The sequence below is a fragment of the Gorilla gorilla genome, chromosome 9 (assembly GCF_029281585.2).
Source record: "Gorilla gorilla gorilla isolate KB3781 chromosome 9, NHGRI_mGorGor1-v2.1_pri, whole genome shotgun sequence".
NCBI classification, from domain to species: domain Eukaryota; kingdom Metazoa; phylum Chordata; class Mammalia; order Primates; family Hominidae; genus Gorilla; species Gorilla gorilla.
In genome coordinates this window covers 110,990,460-111,011,360 of record NC_073233.2, presented here as the reverse complement: position 1 = coordinate 111,011,360, position 20,901 = coordinate 110,990,460, and the positions used below count along the sequence as shown (strand labels likewise).

The window sequence follows — 20,901 nt, the reverse complement described above, 5'->3', positions numbered from 1 at the left end:
TAACAAACCTGCACGTTGTGCACATGTACCCTAGAACTTAAAGTATAATAAAAATATATATGTATTAAAAAATATATATATATATATACAATTTCCTCAAGGCTGCAGAGCCTACTGTATGGATACTGCATTATGTAAACAATCCCTAATTGCTATTTACTTCTGCTCATCACAAACAACGCTGCAATAAATATATTTGTACATATAACTTTATGTACTTATCTGACATTTCCTTATAAAATAATGACAAGGGTATTTTCTAGGTCAAAATATTTAATATTAACAAATAAGCCTATATATTTTAAATAATTTTTCAGTTTATTTCAAAATAGCCTAAATATATATATAAATACTAAAAATCTATGTAAATTTGGTTATATCAATGGTTCAAAGAATTTGACACATATGATTTATACCACCCAACTATATACAAATATCTATTTAAATAATGCTACATGATTTGCTTTAAGAGTTACAGTATTACATAAAGGAGCATTTTAAGTAAGGACTTAAAGGATAAAAAGATAACAAAATAAGACAGGTTTTCAAAATTCCAAAAGTTCATTTTTTTACTAGTACCTATGATGTCTAGGAGATGCAACATTCGTGACTCAGGATAATGATCATGTTCTGTCTGTCTCCACACATCATCTACAACATCCTGAGTAGTCTCCACCAAGTCAACAACTTCTAGTAAGGATAGACTGTCCAAGTTATAAAACTCCTAGAAAAAAATGCATTAATTTTTAAACATAATTATATTTGTACCTTGGGTAATATAATCAAAATGTTCCCAGGCCTTTTCAACTGCCACGACTCTAATATTTACCATATTATTTTCTCCTCCTTTTTCTAACAGCTTATAACTACTTCCATATGCAAATACCCTATAATTTCCCCCCAAACATCAATGTCATGAAAAGACAGAATATAAAAATTGTAAAAAGTCTACTCATTCATTTACACAATTGGCCTAATTTTCTTTAAATTTTGATTTTTTAAAATTTACCCAATAAAGGTGATCTCAACTCCACATATCCACTACCCACTGTAGTTCGCATGTCTTTATTCATTCATTATTAATTCATAATATTATGTTTAAGAATAACACAACCACAGTCCAGATTTGTCATGCTATATTTCATCATTGTTACCAAAAAAAGCTTAAAACCATTTAAAACAGTCTATTAAAATATTATTGAAATAATAGTGGAAATGAGTAGAAAATTAATATATATTTGTTTTGAAAAGAGTAGACTTTTTATGTTCATACTTAAAATGGTCACTCAATTTCAATGTAGACACATAAGGGAATAATCAGTTAAATAAGCATAAAACTAAGACTTTTAATATTTCAGATTACTTCAAAATGCTAATTTGAACAAAGTGAACACCCATTCAAAAGAACGTATTACCTGTGCATGGATAAACCTGTTATATTTGTTTTTCACTATATACCTGCAGAAAAGTAATTTTGGGGTTTTTTTTGTTTTTTGTTTTTTTCTTGAGATGGAGTCTCGCGCTCTCGCCCAGGCTGGAGTGCAATGGCACGATCTCTGCTCCCTGCAACCTCCACCTCTCTGGTTCAGGTGATTATCCTGCCTCAGCCTCCCAAGTAGGCGCTCACCACCACGCCCAGCTAATTTTTGTACTTTTAGTAGAGACGAGGTTTCACCATGTTGGCCAGGCTGGTCTCGAACTCCTGACCTCAAGTGATCCACCCACCTCGGCCTCCCAAAGTGCTGGGATTACAGGTGTGAGCCACCATGCCCAGGCGTAATTTTGTTTTTGAGAAAAATATTTTATAGAGATTAGAATTTAAGTTTTGGATTTCTCAATTCATTTTACATATACAACTTAAAGTTTTCTCCATATAAAGAATCTATTTTGTTCACAATCATCAAGTAGATTTTAAAACAGAAGAGAGGCTGTAAAAATTGAATCCCAAAGTACTTTTATAAGAAGCCCAATATATAACCATTTATGAATCACATACTCTTGCAATTGTTTCAAATAATTCTTTAAAATAATTGGCTCTTTCTTTACTAATCTGTTTATTTCCACGGTGAGCTTGTTCTATCCAAAACTGGAACTCATCGCTTGGTGTAAGGATACCTATAAAAGTCAAGAGGGGAAAAAAATGGTATAGAATATCAGAGAAAAAAAATGAATACAAAACAGCAGAGCAGCAAAATATTTGAGTCATCTAACACATATGCTCCTAGCTGAGGTCAAATAGGTGACACTTCCTTATTGTTTCCTATTTCATACTATAAACAAAGTGTCCTTCCTGAAGTCTACTTAGTGCCACATTTTTCAGATCTGTGTGCTTTTTGTTAGTGATTCGCTGTTTAAAATGGCCCCCAAAAAAGTGCTAAATTGCTGTCTAGTGTTCCAAAGCACAAGAAGGTTGTAATGTACCTTACCGAAAAAATACATATGCTAGATAAACTTCATTCAGGCATGAGTTACAGTGCTGTTAGCCATGAAGTCAATGCTAATGAATCAATAATATACACAAATTAAAGTGTCTTTAAACAGAAAAAAAATAATAAGATTATGTATTGATCAGTTGATGAGATGTTATGAACAGGGGCTCAAAGGAACCTAATCCTGTATTGCTCCTAGGAACAAAGGTTCAATATTCACTAATTCAGTGTTTACAGTGACTTTATAGAACACAACTACTGCCTCGGCACTTTGGGAGGCCTAGTAGTGAGGATCCCTTGAGGCCAGTAGTTTGACACCAGCCCGGGCAATAGAGCAAGACCCCATCTCTACAAGAACTAAAATAAATTAGCCAGCGGATAATGGTATGCACCTGTAGTTCTAGCTACTCTGGAGGCTCAAGCTAGATTGCACATTATTAACAATTATATTTTCCTCTTCTCTACATCCACATAAATCTACTCATTTTTTAAAACCTATGCTCAGAGAAATTCCAAAAGTATTTGAAGAAATCTATGAAGAAATATGTCCATTTACTAATGTACTAATGAGACAATCATTTTGTACTCTCTTTTATTAAGCTATGGTTATATACCTCGTGTGTCATCTTCCTTAAATTTCAATTTTGTTAAGTTAGTGTCTGATCTTCGTAGAACTATACCCAACCCAGCTTCTAGTTCACTCAAAAGATTCTGAAGTTTGGGATCAAAGTTTCTGCTCCATTCCTGATCCTAAATAAAAACAGACAAGAGCAACCAAGATTGATCAAAATTTTGCTAATCAAATTGGCTTCCCAAAATACTGTCCAAAACCCCATTTTTCTTAAAGCCTGCCACTACCTCCACTTCATAAGAAGAATAAAAAGTCCTCTCAACAGTTAAAACTATGAAAAGCATTTAATGTAGAAATGTTGAGTTGATGTGGATTGCATTTTATACCTTTCTCCAATTTCTCTATTTTTTACCACAACTTACATTAAAATTTAAGTTAAAAAAGTTAAGAAAAGATATTTTAATTAAAATTAAAACACTACTAACATTAACAGTAAAAAATATTTATGTTTATATGAAAACATTTATCCAAATACCTCAGTTTAAAAAAATGACAGCTTCTTTTCTCACCTTTAACAACATTGGTGCGAATACTTGCCGTACTGCTTGGTAAAGAGAACTAATAGGTGACTCTAACATAGATGAAACAAGAATGTTATCATGTAGATTCTCATCAGTAATTACTTCAGGTCGCAGCTTGAAAAACACCAGCACTTTATCTTTTGTGTCACCAAACTCAATCTAAAGTGATAAATGATTTTTAATGTTATCTTCATAAAATTTAATATTTGAAAAAAATGTAGACAAAGTTCTATCACTATAATTATACCTCTTGGAAAAAAATAGTTATTTTAAAAATAAATATATTAAAACCAATTTATCTCTTCTTTCCTTAAGAATACTTCAGTTTAAAAACTTATTCCCACTTACATTAGATCATAAAGTCACTTTGATAAGTTATTTACAAACATAAAACAATATATACGTTGTTGACTGCTGACTATTCCATTCCAGTCAGATTCCATTCCAGCCAGATTCCATTCCAGCCAGAGTCCATTCTAGCCAGAATCAGTAATGTACGGATGAAAGCTGTAGGCTCCAGGTACACAATGAGTAGTGTGCTTCTCTAGTAACCCAGAAAGTCTATAACAAAATGTAATTAATTACCCTCTTACTTAGAAAAAGCATTTTAAAAGGTGCTTTTAAAATTATACATGCACTCAAAACTACCAAAATGAACTTAAGTTGTCTATCTCCTGAAATTAACTTTATCTTAACTGAAAATTTTTCCTTAAAGAGTTAAGAGCATAAAACTTTGTTAAATTGTCATATAGCTAGATTATTTTAAATCGGAACCAGATGAACTCAATTGGAATTCACTACAGCAATCTTGTTTAAAATAGGTCAGTTCATACTAATGAGTTCATTAGCTGAGAAGTATACTAGTCAAAGGAAGTTTTTGCATTATACGCACATTTTCAGTTATTCTCATTTCTTTTTTCAGGAAAAGAAGTCTACACATTAAAAAGCTTTCAAACAAGGTCACTGCTGTGTAGGAAGAACAGCTATGGGTCTCATGCCACTTTTTTCTATCCAAATAATTACATTTTTGGCCACTGGAAAGGAGCTGAAACTTTGTTACTGCTCAAATGCTTATAATATTTCATGACACATGAAAAGTATATGAAATCCACATGTCAGTGTCCATAAATAAAGTTTTATTAGAACATAGCCATTCCCATTCAATTACATGTATTATTACAAAGTATTACATGTCTGCTTTCACACTACAAAGGCCAAGTTGTAGCTGCAATGGAGCCCTTGTTGCCTGCAATATTATCTGACCTGTTACAGAAAACTTTTTGCCAACCTCTGTCCTAAAGCATAAACCAGATCACAGCTCTCTCTTGCTTAAGATTACCAATAACTTCCTATTTCAATTTAAATGGTATACAATGTCCTAAATGATCAGCCTGTGCCTTATTCTCCCTTCTCATCTACCACAATGTTCCTTCATACCATAAACTTCAGCAATCACTCTGGATTTTTTTTCTTGCCCCTGGAAACTAAGTTAAAACCCAGCTCAGGGCCTTGGTACTTACAGTTTCTTTTGCTTAGAACACTCTTCCCCCAGATTATGTCTGCCTGCAACTCACCATTCAAATCTCGCTTCAAAGATAACTAATCCAGAGAGGGATTATCTCCCACCCTATATATCTTTAGTTCCCCACGTCGCCCCATCACTACTATAACATTATTTTTATCTTAACGGCACTTATCAATACCCAAAATTATGTTACATATATCTGTAGCATGCGTTTAGCCTACCTTTGTCCATTCCAATGTTACTCCTTTAAGATACGGACTCTGTGTTCATGGCTTTGTCCCCAGTACTAGTAGGTAGTCAATAAATATTTGCTGACTTATTAACTTATTGAATCATGCTAACTATCAGTCAACTAAAGTACAACTGAAGACATAACAAAATATTTTCAAATATGACTAAAAACCTGTAGCAAAGTGTACAACTAAAAATAACAGATACATCGTTGGGCTTTACTAGTAATAGCTTTAACTTAAAAAAAAAAAAAGTTCTACCTTCAACTTTCAAATACCCAAGCCAAGATACACTTTCATGAATCCAAACCCCTTTCCATCTTTCCTACTGCATTCTATGCGAACTTTCAGTGGCATTTACAACAGTGTGTCCTGATTTTATCATTTGCTGAGCATATGTCATCCTAAGCCACTGGAGTGAGTCTAGGAAAGGCAGAAAGCAGGGGGCTCTATCCTGAATTACGCTACCTATTGGAGAAAAAGAAAAGTTAACATTTAGGTTGTAAATTTTGTCCCTTACTTTCCTCAGCCATAAAATAAGAATAAGAATAGTTCCTATCTTACAGTGTTGTTATGGCTATTAAATGAATGAATACATATAAAGTACTTAGAACAGTGCTTGACAGAGTCTAAAGTGAAAATAAATGTTAGCTATGATTATCCATCCTTTTTATATCTTTGTAAACCCATCATGCCTGGCAAAGTGCCTTGCATGTACTGAGTTCAAAGTAAATGTTTATTAAATACAGTCGAATTAAACCTAAGAATAGTGAATGGGCTGAATGATTCAATCATCCTATAAAAATGCACTGAAGCCAGGCACGGTGGCACACGCCTGTAATCCCAGCACTTTGGGAGGCCAAGGCGGGTGGATCACCTGAGGTCAGGAGTTCGAGACCAGCCTGACCAACATGGTGAAACCCCGTTTCTACTAATTGCAAAAAATTAGCCGGGTGTGGTGGCACATGCCCTGTAATCCCAGCTACTTGGGAGGCTGCGGCAGGAGAATCACTTGAACCCGGGAGGCAGAGGTTGCAGTGAGCCAAGATTGTGCCATTGCACTCCAGCCTGGGCAATACGAGCGAAACTGCGAACTGCGTCTAAAAAAAAAAAAAAAAAAAAGGCACTGAATGTTTTTGTTGAGTGTCAAAAACTCTGCTAGACCTAGGGATAAGGGTGAACACAAGAGGAAGAGGTTTAAAATATGTCTTTGTTTTATTAACTTAAATCTATTTACTGAGTCCCCTTTAATGTGTCAGGCAATTTTCTTCTGTGTTTTTCTTTTAGGCTTGTATATATAAGCCCTGATTGCAAATGCAACCCATTTTTTAAGCAATCCTGCCAGTGGAGGGAGCAGTGCAATTAATAAATCAGTATATCACATGATGTACACCAAAAAAGAATTCAAACTTTATTTTGAAATATATCATTTCACAAAAATTTAAATTCCTAACTAATCTTTCCCTTGGGCGATGTTAAAATCAGAGCCTGATCCAAAAAAGATAGACTAGAATTTGCCTCCCCCCCAAAAAAAAAACTCAAAAAGGGGAGAGAAAAAAATAAAAATAACTAAGTAAATGTTTTTTTAGTTATAACGTATCTGCAGTCTTTCTTAAAAAGTAGAATATAGGCCGGGCGCGGTGGCTCATGCTTGTAATCCCAGCACTTTGGGAGGCCGGATCACTTGAGGTCAGGAGATGGAGACCCACATGGCCAACGTGGTGAAACCCCCGTCTCTACTGAAAATACAAAAATTAGCCAGGCGTGGTGGCGCGCGCCTGCTACTCGGGAGGCTGAGGCACGAGAATCGCTTGAACCCAGGAGGTGGAGGATGCAGTGAGCAGAGATCGCGCCACTACACTCCATCCAGCCTAAGCGACAGAACGAAACTCCGTATAAAAATTTAAAATAAAACACAATCTAATTGCTTCTATTCAGATGTATGGAAGGGAAACATGCTTCGGTCAGGTAGGATGCAAAGCTTGGAAACTACCTGCTTAAGCACGAGGCCAACGCATCTAAGCCAATAATGCAGGAGGAGTGGAGACAGCCTTGGGTTCCTGAAAAGGATCGGGTTGGTAAAGCTAAAGAGTGTGACCCGACGTCCCGCTGGCTGGGCCTGGGGACTTGAAGAGTGGTCAGGGGTCAGGCAGGAGTGCAAGGAACCGTACCGTGTTGGAAAAGGAGATTCCTGCGTCGGATCGCTGCACCCTGAGGAGCATCTGGTTGCCGTCATCCAAGAAGTTGTTGATTTCAAGACAGTTGCACAACAGTGGCTGATCCCAGAGTTCAGACATCAACCCGAAGTAATTCTGGGTAGTAGTGAAGATGAAGAGCTTCCGAACGTCCGCAGTCCCGTTCGCCATGATTGGAAGGGGTGGAGGGAAGTTGGGGGAAGGGGGAAGGAAGAAGAAACCAGTCCGGAGGGAAGTGAAGGGAAGAGAGGAGCTTTGCTCAAACCCGTAGCCCGACCACGGGACCGCAGAGCTTCGCGGTTGCCAGGGGTAGTCGCTATGGCGACGGAGCGCTACGGCGGCGTCGCTGGCGGCGCGCGGTGGACGTTGCCCTCTCGGGGCACGCGCACGCAAAGCTCGCGGAGGCTATCGACCGCCTCGGAGCTCTTCAGCGGCTCCCTGCGGTTATCGATTGTAAGGGGTTCGGAAAAGTTTATGTTGGCTCTCAAACATGTCTTTTATTCTTCTTACTGATTTCTTATCACGCATAATCAGAAGAGAGACATCTAGCCTTCAAGTACAGCAGCGTGATCTAGATTTAGGAGAGCTGGGTTCCAGTGCTCGCTCTCCACGTGCACCTGGTAGCAAACCAGTCTGTCAGCGTCAAGGTACACAACTGTTAAGAGGGGGAAATACTATCTCACAACCAGGGGTGTAGTGCGGATTGTAAAAGATTACTATTTAAAAATCGCTTTTTAGAGAGGCTTATAAAGACTAGGAATTCAATACAATGTTAATTTACTTTCTCAGTCGCCCTCTGCTCCTTTCTGTGCTGCTGCATTTCCCAACATCGTTTTTTCTCCTATTATTAATTTTAGAAAAATTTAACCAGCAATTTTTTATTGCAATCATTACCCGAGCACAACCATATTTGTAAAATAGCTAAAATGTAAAATGATACTTTTTAGTTTATTTTATAACAACCGCAACCAAATTCTGTGAAAATACAGATATGAAAACAGTCTTTGTCATTTTCTACCTCATGGCGTTACTATAAACTACTAAATTGCTGGTCATTCATCCGAACATTCGTCAAACACTTTCTCAATTCAGTAATTCTCTTCTAAAAATATTTACTACATGCTATTAGGTTGGTGCAAACGTAACTGCGGTTTTTTGGCAAGAACTGTAATTACTTTTGCACCAATCTAACACAATTTGCCAAGTACCGAACTAGGCCCTGGGGACACAGTTCCTGCCCTCAGGAAGTTTTTGCTGTAGTCATTCATCACCTCAGCACTGGTTTGACCCAAGATCCTAGGGTACATAAACATATACAGATTTTTTTTTGTTTGCACTTAATAATCATAACCTCCCCTTAAAACTATACTATTTGAGAATTGGAAGGAGAGAGTCCTTTTATTTGCTGAGCAACTTAAGATTTTGGAGTGGGAACTTTAAAAAGCTGAACTGCTCTAAATTATAAAAGGAAATGAATGTAAATTCTCATGAAATATCCAAACAGTGAGAGATGGGAATCTGGCCACTGGATGGGAAAACATCCAAACAGTGAGGTGGGATGCTGACCACTGGGTGGGGGAAAAAATCCTAACAGGAACCCAAAATGACTGTGTAGCTAATAAAAAGATTTTGAAAGCCAAAGTGACCACTATGGTTACAGAGTTTCCTGCTCTGCAATGAGCATTATCACTCTTACCAAGGTCTTCAGGAAAGTCTCCATTACCCACAAGTGCTCGGTCTGGTGAGTTATTTTGGTGGAAATGTATGAAATGGCTGAATTGAGCTTCCATAACAATATGGTAAATAAAAAGGCAACACATGTAGGAAGATGAGTCTAGAAAGCAGATGAGATCATGAGTATGTGATCCTCCCAAGAATTTTTAGAACTCTTGAGGAAACTTAGGGCTTCCACAAACTATGAAATTGTGTTTGAATCAAGTTTAACACCGATCTCAAACATGGAAGTTCCCGTTGACATGTAAACCCCATGAAATAGAAGTTTTGTGTTTCCTTTTCACTACTATATACGAAAAATGAGGCACAGAGTGGGAAGAAAAGACAGATACGGACTTTATTTATTGTATCAAGCATACAATAAAGAAGAAAGAACCTCACAGATTAAATAACTTACACAAAAACACAGAGATGGTAAGTGGTAGAACCAAGATTCCTACCAAAATCCAATTCTGAGCCAATCTCTATATACCATATCACAGTGTTAGCCAGATATCCACCAAAATCTATTTTTCCCTTCCATAGCTAAGAAGTGGCTACCATCCAGGTGTGGTCATGTGACTAATTCTCACCAATAAAATGTGAGAAGTAATGTGTGCGTCTTCACGGCAAAGTTTTAAAGAAGTGAGAATACCTTTACCTTCTGCCAGCTGGTTGCAGATAACAATAAAGCAACAGAGATGGCAAAACTTTCCAAGAGTAGGACCCTAGGATCCTGAATCACAGAGTGGAATACTGTCTGCGATTGTTAAATAAGCAAGAAATAACCTTTGTTGTGTTTGAGGCATTGTACGTTAAACTGTGTGGGCTATTTTTATGGCAATTTAGGCTACTCTAACCAAAAGAGTAATTGATATCTATAGTGTAGTAATGATTTTTTTTTTTTTAATGTGGAGCATTGGCTTAGCAGTTGTCTGGCAGGTGGCATAAAAACAGGTAACGTGAGCTGAAGGGGAAGGCCCAAAACTTTCTGAGACAGGGTTTCCTAATTTTGACCTATATGCCATTTCCCAAACTTTTTGGTGACCTTTTTATAGTTTATACTTTAAAAAATTATTTTTATACTTAAAAAATTACTGCCAGGCACAGTGGCTCACGCCTGTAATCCCAGCACTTTGGGAGGGCAGATCACGAGGTCAGGAGTTTGAGACCAGCCTGGCCAATATGGTGAAACCCCGTCTCTACTAAAAATACAAAAATTAGCTGGGCACAGTGGCACACACCTGTAATTCCAGCTACTCGGGAGGCTGAGGCAGAAGAATAGCTTGAACCTGGGAGGCAGAGGTTGCAGTGAGCCAAGATCGTGCCACTGCACTCCAACCTGAGTAACAGAGCAAGACTCTGTCTCAAAAAAAATAAAATAAAATAAATTACTGAAGACTCCAAAAGGATTTTGTTTCTGTAGGTTATTTCTATCAACATTTATTGTAATCAAAATTAAAACTGAGAAATTTTTGAAATATTTATTTACTTATCTATCCTAAAATAAGCATAATAAGACCATTCTTGGTAAAATAAATAACATTTTGATGAAAATAATTATATTTCTAAAAGGCAAAAAAAAATGATGAGAAGAATGGCATTGTTTTTACATTTTTGTTAAGTCCCTTTCCTGTCTGCCTTAACAGAAGACAACTGGATCCTCTATGTGCTTCTGCATTCCGTCTCTTGCAATACTTTGTTTGGATTGAAGTATATAGAGAATATCCAGCCTCACACAGATATGTAGTTTAAAAATTGAGAAGCTAAAAAATGAAGATTTTAATAGATGCTTGTGAATATTCTTTTATACTAAACTAACATTCCACAAGTAGTAGTTTCTTAAAGGATAGTTAAAATTTGGAATTTGGAACCAGATCAATGAATATTTCATACTCAGTTACATTAAAATCCATTGGTTTTCTAGCACTTTGAATGTATCTTTTGCTCGCACATAATTTCATAACATCATACATTGGTCATTTAGAAAGTATTGGTTCCTAAGCTATGAAGATCTTCCAAATATTGATACATTTGCTTATACAATATTTTTTTAAATCACATTTATTAATACACCACTGATCTTATAAGAAAAAGTCTTTTTAGAGACAGGGTCTTTCTCTGTCACCCAAGCTGGAGTGCAGTGGCTTGATCATACCTCGCTGTAGTCTCAAACTCCTGTGCTCAAGTGATCCTCCCACCTCAGCCTCCTAAAGTGCTGAGATTACAGGAATGAGCCACCTCGCCTGGCCAAGAAAAAGTCTTTATGTATGGAGAGGTTGTCAAACTTACAGTAGAGAATTTAAGTTATCCAAGATTCTAATTTTTGCAGGAACACTTGAATTTTATCACTGGCCACAAATAAGGTCAATTGTTTCCCTGGAAGTGATAAGCTCATTTCATTCATTTTTAAGAAAAATTTCTGCCAAATATCAAAGTCTGAATAACATTAGTTTGTTATTCTTTCAAGTAAAAATGGTCTTCCATGAAAAAAAAAACAGCTAGTTTTGACCATAACTCAGACAATCACAAAATTATTTTCCTTGAAACAGGCCATTATTAATACTTCAATGCAGCAGTGTTTTACGATATATTATTTCATTGTTCAAAATATTGAAATGACTAGTACTGAAGGTTTAAGATTTAATGAAAAGAATAAATTTTACTCCTTCATCCAGGAGATTCTTAAATGAAACTGGAATCTTTTCCAGTGAATGCATGCATGTGAAGAATAGATGATTACTAAAGCAGTTTGGTGCCCCACCCTTGATTTGTGTCAATTTGCCAGCTGCTTTAGCCACTGCATTGTTTTTCATTGTTGTGTAACAAACTACTACAAATTTAGTGGCTTAAAATAACACCCATTTATTAGCTAAAAGTCTGATAAGTCAGGAGGCTGGGTGCTGCATGCTAAGGGTCTCGCAGGCATAAATCAAGATGTCAGCCAGGCTGCATTCTCATTTGGAGCTTAGAGTCCTCTTATAGTTGATGCAGAATGCATTTTCTTGCAGTTATAAGACTGAGGTCCTCATTTCTTTGCTGGATATCAGCTGGGGCCACTCAGCAATTAGATATTGCCCACATTCTTATCCTCTGTCTTTTAAGCCAACAGTAGAGAACTTCCTAACACATCTAAGCTCCCTTGTGCCTCAAATCTCTTTTATAACAGCAAGAAGCCAGTTCCTTTTAAGGATTCACCTGATTAGATCAGGCCCAACGAATAATCTCCTTTTTCATTAACTCAAAGTCAACTGGTGAGTAAACTAGGCACGGGAGTGATATACCGTCATATTCACAGATTTCCTCCACACTCAAGGTTAGGGGGCTCTTCAAAGTGTGCACGCCAGGGAGCAGTGGCCTTGGGGCCTTCCTAGAATTCTGCCTACCATAGCTGCCATTGCTACTGCACCATCGATGAAAATGTCAAGCATAGCAGCCGAGATACATAATGTTTCACTATTACTGTGAAAACAGTTCTGACCTTGCAGTTCCCCTGAAAATATTTCAGGTTCCTCCAGAAATCTAGCCTTCTAGATGATTTCTAAGGTATCTGCATCTGTTCCATGAAAGTGAATATAGGATAAAGATTTTTTTCCATTTTACCCATTATGTTTGATAAATATTGGCAAATATGTTAAATATATAGTGTTGGTTATACAATATTGCCCTACTTGTTAAATAGATGCTTTGTAATTTAGTAAATTTAAAGGAAAAAATACTAGTCAAGTTGGTAGATTAAATGATATCCAGATAGCTGGTAAAACATTATTTCTGGGTGTATTTGTGAGGGTGTTTCAGGAAAAGATTAGTATTTGAATCAATAGACTGGGTAAGAAGATAGCCCTCATCAATGTGGGCAGGCATCATCCAATCCCTTGAGGACTCAAATAGAACAAAAAAGGCAAGAAAGGGTGAACTTGCTATCTTCTGGTGGTGGGCCATCCATCTTCTGCTCTGGAAAATCAGAACTCCTAGCTTTGGGACCTTTTGACTTCAGAATTTATACCAGCAGCACACCGTGTTCCAAGGTCTTGAGACTCAGGCTGAATTACACCACCAGCTTTCCTGGTTTTCCAACTTGCAGACAGCATAACATGGGACTTCTTGGCCTCCATAATTGGGTGAGGAAATTCCCATAACAAATATCCTCTTAAATATCTATTTATACCCTGTTGATTCTGTTTCTCTGGAGAGCCCTGAGTAATACAGATCATTTAATGTTCCTTCAAATTTATATGTTGAAACTTAATCGCTATCGTGATATTATTAAAAGGTAGGGCTTTGGAAGGTGATTAGGTCTTGAGGATGGAGCCCTCATGAATCAGATTAGTGCCCCTGTAAAAAAGGAACAATAGAGCTTGTTCACCCCTTCCATTATATGAGGACATATAGAAGGCATCACCTAGGAGGAACAGGCTCCCACCAGATACCAAATCTGCTGTTGCTTTGATCTTGGATTTCCCAGCCTCCATAACTGTGAGCAATAAGTTTCTAGTATTTACAAATTATCCAGTCCAAGATATTTTATTATAGCAGCCCAAACAAACAAAGATGATTCTGTACACTGAAATCTGATATTTACCTCAAATACTTAAATATATTTACCTTTACACATCTTTATGACTCTTTGTGGAATAAAAGGAATTCTATTTCTTCTGACTCTCTTTCTAAATCAGTTAGTAATTGCTAACTGTTCCTTCTGGGTCTAGCAGGGAGCCAATTCTTCCTGCAGTCAATTGCACTGAAAATATACAGGGAAAGAGGAAGGAGATATGTAAGCAAGGGTGTTAGTCTTCATTGGTTTCTAACATGTAGCTGAAGATATTTCTTATATCTGCACTCTTGTCACCCCCTCCCCCAATGATGTCCTATGATGTTATCATTGAAGAAGTGGGAGAATACCCAGAAATGTGATAATGTGGGCATGATTTTCACCTGTCTCCTCTAACAAGAGAACCAGAAACAGTCATTGGATGATAACAAAATCAAGGGGTAGCATTCCTTCTTGCAAATAATATTTCTGTGTTTCATTATGAGAACATCCAGACAGTATATTTAAATAGTTTAAATCTTAACTTTTCTATCAGATAATAAATATAATTTATTTGAATGTTAGTGCTTCATTATGTTTTAAAAATTACATATCGAAGTCACTTTTAAATACATTTAAATATTAATAGCAAGGATTGCAGGAAATACAGCAAAGACTGTATTCAAACTGTTATTAAAACTGTTATCTTTTAAAATAAAAAGAATACCAGTCTTGGGAGGAATATATATATATTCTTAAAAGTATAGCTTTGTGATGCTGTACAAGTACTTTTTAGTAAAAATTGTTTCTAGTTCTTGAGCTGTGGTTATAGTTACCTTATGTAAGAATTCTCTTAAGTAGTCACATTGCTTTTTGACCGTACATCTTACTGGTATTGAGGGAAAAGAGAACATGTGAAAAAGTAGATACTGGTTCCCAAAGTTTCTGCACATCACTTCCATTTACATTTCACTGGCCAAGCAAACCACATGGTCACATCTTACTGCAAGTGGGCAGGTAAGTGAAACCATACCTTGTACACAAAAGGTGAGTTATAGAATATTTGAGAGTAACCCTGGTAACTACCACGCTTTCTAATGTTTTTCTTTTTGTTTTTTTGTTTTTTTGGTTTTTTTTGAGATGGAGTCTCACTCTGTCCCCCAGGCTGGAGTGCAGTGGCACGATCTTGACTCACTACAACCTCCCAAGTGATTCTCCTGCCTCAGCCTCCTGAGTAGCTGGGATTACAGGCACCTGCCACCACACCCAGCTAATTTTTTTGTTTTTTTGTATTTTTAGTAGAGAATACACCAGTTTCACCATGTTGGCCAGGCTGGTCTTGAACTCCTGACCTCAAATGATCTGCCTGCCTTGGCCTCCCAAAGTGAAGAGATTATAGGCATGAGCCACCGTGCCTGGCCTAATGTTTTTCAAATTAACAAAAATACTGCTTCACTAAGCCAAAGAAGCTGTGCTCTTTCTTTTTACTCTGCCACAGTAACCAGTAGTGTTCTAGACAGTGGCTGCACTAATGACAAAGAACAGAGTCTCCAGCTGACCTTTAACAGGTAGTATGAACAAGCAAGAAAATTGTGTTGTCCTAAACAACTGACCTTCTTTGGCTTCTTTGTTGCTCTGGCCTAATCTAACCCATCCAGACTTCTGCAGATAGGGCATGCACTTGGCTTCGAAGCCATGGTACCCACCTACCCCGTTGTCTTACACCCAGGCCATTTCACTAATTTACATGGTCTACCAAGCCCAAAAGGCTTGCAGGTTTGTAAAGCTGCTTTATGTAATGCTGTCTTAATGAAATTTGTTGCACTTACACCAGATTATGTGATAATTACTTGTCTGGTAAAGATATTGCTTTTAATTTTGCCATTCAGGATAAAAAAGTATGCTAGTAAAACTGTGTTAAGGCCCTTAATATAAACAATTTCAAATCACATTACTAGTTAATCTTTTCCTCTATGATGATGCTAGTTATACTTTTAGATGGTTTGAAGTTGCTTTCTTTACTGTGTGCATTATCTAGCTTATCTGTTATTTGCAGGAAGTAGTGTTGCCTGAATGTCCTTTAATGTCATTTAAAAAGAAATACATACCCACTGATGTAAATGCTGAAGGGAAAGCTTTTTACACCATGGCAACTATTAATAAAGATGTTCACAGAAATTGTTATTTTGAGTCTTTTTTTCCATCTCCATTTTTATTTACATAAAATGATTGTTGAATAACATGCAATTAAATCAGAACTTTCTGCTTCACAGCCTGGCATCTTTTTGGATAGATTCTGTGATAAAATAACTCTCTGACATCACAGCTTGTTGCTATGAGAATAGAACATCAAAAATTAGGCAGTGTCAACCTACTCAGCAGGGTAGCTCAGGATAAATTTAAAGTAAAAGAGATCAGGTTACAATTCTCATTTTTCAAGCATTGGCTTGGCACCTTTAATCCCTAAAGATATCTAATCAAATACGAAATTTGAGATTTTACACCTTTAAGGAACACATTCACTGAAACTACTGGAAATTATTCCTATCCTGTGTCTACTGTTCTTGTCAGGAATGGGGCTGTGAAGTCAATGAAGACACGTTTGCGGAAGTCCTTTGTCAGAGAAAAGAGAGGGATCTCTAAGGTATCCATGTGATGCAGTTGTTTCCATCGGGTTGAAATGTAGCTCCTGATGGTTCAGCAACCTACAAACTAAAAATTTAAGTTATTTGAGCTTCCTTCTGGGGAAACTCTGGGAGCTTGATAGTTGTTTTAAGGCTCAAAAAATCAGTGTTTTTTGGTCCAGGCACATGGCTTATTTAACAATAAAATTATTTTCCAAACTTAGTAGGCTTTCGAATGTATTTGCTTTTAGTTCCATATTCTAAATTCCATATTCTAGTTATTTCTTATATATGATTCCAAAGAATGATCTTTTTGCTTACTCATACCCAAGTCCCCCTCTCTCAACTTGATGGTTATCCTGAGGCTATATGAAACAATAGGTTTAAATGGCAAGGTTAAAACCCTTAGTCTGAGCTTTGCCCAAAGATTCTATCACTTTTATTAACTGAGAGATCTTTCAGTGCCTTTATCACTTACAACTTTTTTTCAGTCTTATCTCTTATTACTTAGAAACTAGGAGCAGTCAGCCTCTCTAAACCTGAGAGACCCTTGATCTCTAGGATTCCTTAGTATCCTTCTATTCTTTCTAGAAGATTAACCAGCTCTCATCAGAGCTCATATTTTTCTTGTAAATCTTGCTAAAGGCAGACAACTGTAGCCGATACACACTATCACTCTGCCCCTAGCTATTTTCCATAGAGTTAGATTCTTACTAGGTTAATGGTCTCCCTTCTACTTCTCATTGGGAAGTATCACTGAATATTTTAACAAGGCATGTTAAAAATCTCTAGATAATCAACCTACTAATCTGTTCCTTTGCTGCCTGTTGCATGACCACTAATTCTATACAACATATTTTAAGTTTCTGCATGCAGCATCTTCATTCTAAGCACCAACATCTATATTCATGTGGTAGTTGTTACTGTCATCTAACAAATGTTTCTGGCTTTCCTCTTTCTTGGCACTTCTCCGCTCTTTTTAAAGATAGGTATGATCTTATGACTTGCTTTGATCTCTGAAATCTATGTAGAAGTAATATATCACATATACACAAAAATACTAAACACCAATATGATTTACCATAGTTCTTTCTCACTGTCATGGTAATCATGGAAGCATAAATCAAGGCAGTGTTTTTATCAGTTTAGCTCCCTGAGTAGCTTGGATGGGTAGGGTCTTCTCAATAACCTACCACGAACAAGAAATAAACTTTTGTTACGATAAGCATAGTGATATTTTAGTGTTTGTTACTGTAACATAGCCTAGTCCTGACAGATACAATCAAGGTATGGCAAACGTTATTATAACAACCCCCAAATTTCAGTGGCTTAACATAAGAATTTTATTTCTCCTTCTTTTGACAATTCAATGTGGTACTTGGCAGGCAGTCTTCCATATGATGATTCAGGAATCTAGACCTCTTTCATTTTGTAGCTCCACTATCCCCTAGGACTATGGAATTATCTCCTGGGTTATTTAAATCTGGTTGATTGACAGGTAAAGAGTGAAGTCTCATGCAGCAGATGTATATGGCAATTCCTGACTTCAAGGGTGGATAGGAAATTTTTTTTTTTTTTTGTCAGAGTCTTGCTCTGTCACCCAGGTTGGAGTGCAATGGTACAATCTCAGCTCATTGCAACCTCCACCTCCCGGGTTCAAGTGGGGGAAATGTAATCTTTATTGTACCCTGGAATAGGAAAGAATGACTTTATCAACACATATCATTCTCTGACTAAGTGTGCTTTACAAATCTGGTGTTCCATTGAATGAACCTATAGGTCAATTGGGCCTTGACTTGTTTTTAAAGTGTATGCAGGGCAGATTTTATGCACATGCAACTTGTGCAATGTCACAGGGCATCATGCTTAAAAAGGCCTCTCAGTTGGTTTGATGATGGATCCTCACAGAGCACTACATAATTTTTTTAACAAGAGGCTCTGCATTTTCATTTTGTTCTGGGTCCCACAAATTATGCACCTGGTCCTAAGTATAGGTTGTCTCAGAAGGATGTGCAGTGGAAGCCTTAACTGCATATGAAAAGTGAAAGAGTTCAGTGAAGTTATCTAAGAATTCTCTACTTGTTTAGCCTATAGAGAGATAATATCTTGAAAGAATTGTTATATTTTGTTCTATTTTTGTTTTCTCTATATTCTTGCTCATGATCATTATAGTCAGTGTCATTATCTAAAAGAAAATTATAAACTGTAAATCAGAAATGGAAAGAAATACAGTTGGCTTACTATTTACTTTAAAAACATACTCTTGAAATACCACAATATTTTAAAAAATGCTATTTAAACCAAAAACTGTTGATTCTCATAAGCTACGTTTTCTTTATAAACAAGAAGGCTTTTGCAAATTACAAGTTCAGGCCCTGAAAGAGGAAGATCACAGATGCTATGCCATAACAATTGAAGGTCATCTTGGCTAGAAATAGAGTTCAAAAGTTGGATAGGGCTTGAACTTGGAAGAGGTCTTTGTTGTGAAACTAGAGATGAGGGAATAGGCCTCTGAGGAACACATAATGAGGAGCAGCATCAGCATCAAGAGACACCAACACTATCACTGTCAGAGACGAGAGCAAGGTGGGTGCCAAATAAATGTCCGACTCTTTGCAGACCATTAACTGCCTTTCTAAGAATAACTGCCTCTGCTGCAATCATGTGAACTGATCTTCTCTGTGCTGAGTGGTCCTCACCAGTGGCTTTCCATAACTGCTCACATGTTACCTATGGATTTTCCAAAGAAGTCATGCATAGCCATGGCCCAAGAATTTGCTGAATCCCATTCAAACTGCCCAGTGTAGATGACCCTATTTTCAATGGCTGAAAACATGGTTATTGTTAATATCCCTACAACTAAAGATGAAGTCATCAAAAAGGTGGTAGTGATATAGATAAGAAAGCTCCATTATCAGAATTTGGGTGAGGATAAAAACCAAGACAGCTCACTCCTTTTACATATCTCCTTCATTGCAACGCCTTCCTTTGATTCTGTAAAATACTTCAAAATAAATCCTCTTGCTAAATATAGAATTTGATTTTTGTTTAATGTACTCTAAAGACCTCAACTGATACGTGGTTTTGTACCCTTTAGCAATTTTGATAACATTGTTATCAAAACATTTATTTAACATTTATTTTCTCATTTTTTTCAACACCACAATGCTGTGATGTCTAGACAAGGCAAGTATTATTATTTTATCTTACAAAGAACAAAACTGAGTCACAACATGGTTAAATGTTTTATCAAGTTTGCAAAGTTAAAAAGGAAATTCATCAGTCTAATGGTGGTTCTTATTTTAACAAACCCTTTACACTATGCCACTTTCCAATGTTAAGTCTTGGAAGTGTATAGTGTGATAAATGCCTATTCAGCAAATACCAAAATTAGGAAACTACACTTAAGAACATACCCAGTGCAAGCTGTCTCCATTCAATTTTGGTCTTCTCTACCATCTCATCCAAACAAAAAGAGAGTTCTCTGCAGCAAGTCTTCAAAACAATACAACCTCTGCCAGTAATTTTGGTTCTGTGAACTACTTTTTTTTAAGACAGAGTCTTGCTTTCTCACCTAGGCTGGAGTGCAGTGCCATGATCTTGGCTCACTGCAACCTCCACCTCCCAGGTTCAAGAGATTCTCCTGCCTCAGCCTCCGCAGAGCTGAGATTACAGGCATGCGCCACCATGCCCGTCTAATTTTTGTATCTTTAGTGGGAACAGAGTTTTGTCCATGTTGGCCAGACTGGTCTCGAACTCCTTGCCTCAAGTGATCCACTCACCTCGGCCTCCCAAAGTCCTGGGATTACAGGCATGAGCCACGGCACCTGGCCTGAACTACTTTTCTTCATTTGGGGTACATATTCACATATGGGAAGGCAAATCAGGTGTAGTGCTTAATACAATTTCCCACCTGAGCACTTGTTCTTAGTCTTCCTGGTTAGGTTTCAAGTTGAAATTGCTCTGTCCTTGGCCAGCTGATATACAAGACATTGCTTTCTACCTATGATCCCACATCCAGAATTTTTTAGATTCTTACCTTTCCAAAAGCATCCAACCTAGGCAGCTCTTTTGAATCATTACTCTTTCTTCCTGTACTTTACTATTTTCTAAATTTTATTTTTTCCCATTCACTGTGACTTTTTAATAATTTATTTTAGAAGAGTTTTAATTTTGTGGAAAAATTGCAATGATACTACAGAAACTGCTCATATATCCCACACCCAGTTTCCCCTATTACTAATGTCTTGCATTGGTATGGTACATTTCCCACAATGAATGAACCAATATTGATTTTTTTTTTCAACTAGACTTCACTTTTTGATAGGAAATGGTAAGTTTCTAGAATATGTGGGATGAGAGATGTTGCTGTGACCACCTTTGAAGAATATAAACTGCCACGGTGAGGTATAAGCCAAAACCAATCTTATGCTTTTTCCTACTGCCTCTTTAAAACTGCACTGTGAACTCATTTTTCCCTATGCTTTGAACAAAATTTCAGT

At 36.9% G+C, this 20,901-nt stretch overlaps 1 protein-coding gene across 2 annotated transcripts in view; it reads right to left on the bottom strand.

Moving 5' to 3' along the window:
* The window catches only part of DYNC2H1 (dynein cytoplasmic 2 heavy chain 1), a 371,095-nt gene extending 363,172 nt beyond the window's left edge, over nt 1–7,923 (bottom strand). Inside the window, exons 1-5 of one of the 2 annotated variants that reach the window (XM_031016281.3) lie at nt 7,508–7,923; nt 3,570–3,740; nt 3,044–3,179; nt 1,997–2,115; nt 580–724 (exon numbers count right to left, since the gene is read on the bottom strand). In XM_031016281.3, coding sequence (XP_030872141.3) covers nt 580–724; nt 1,997–2,115; nt 3,044–3,179; nt 3,570–3,740; nt 7,508–7,702 — 766 coding nt within the window. In that variant the 5' untranslated portion in view covers nt 7,703–7,923. The remainder of the gene's footprint in view (nt 1–579; nt 725–1,996; nt 2,116–3,043; nt 3,180–3,569; nt 3,741–7,507) is intronic. The other variant, XM_031016282.3, reaches the window with a different exon arrangement.
* Nucleotides 7,924–20,901: the final 12,978 nt, after the last annotated feature.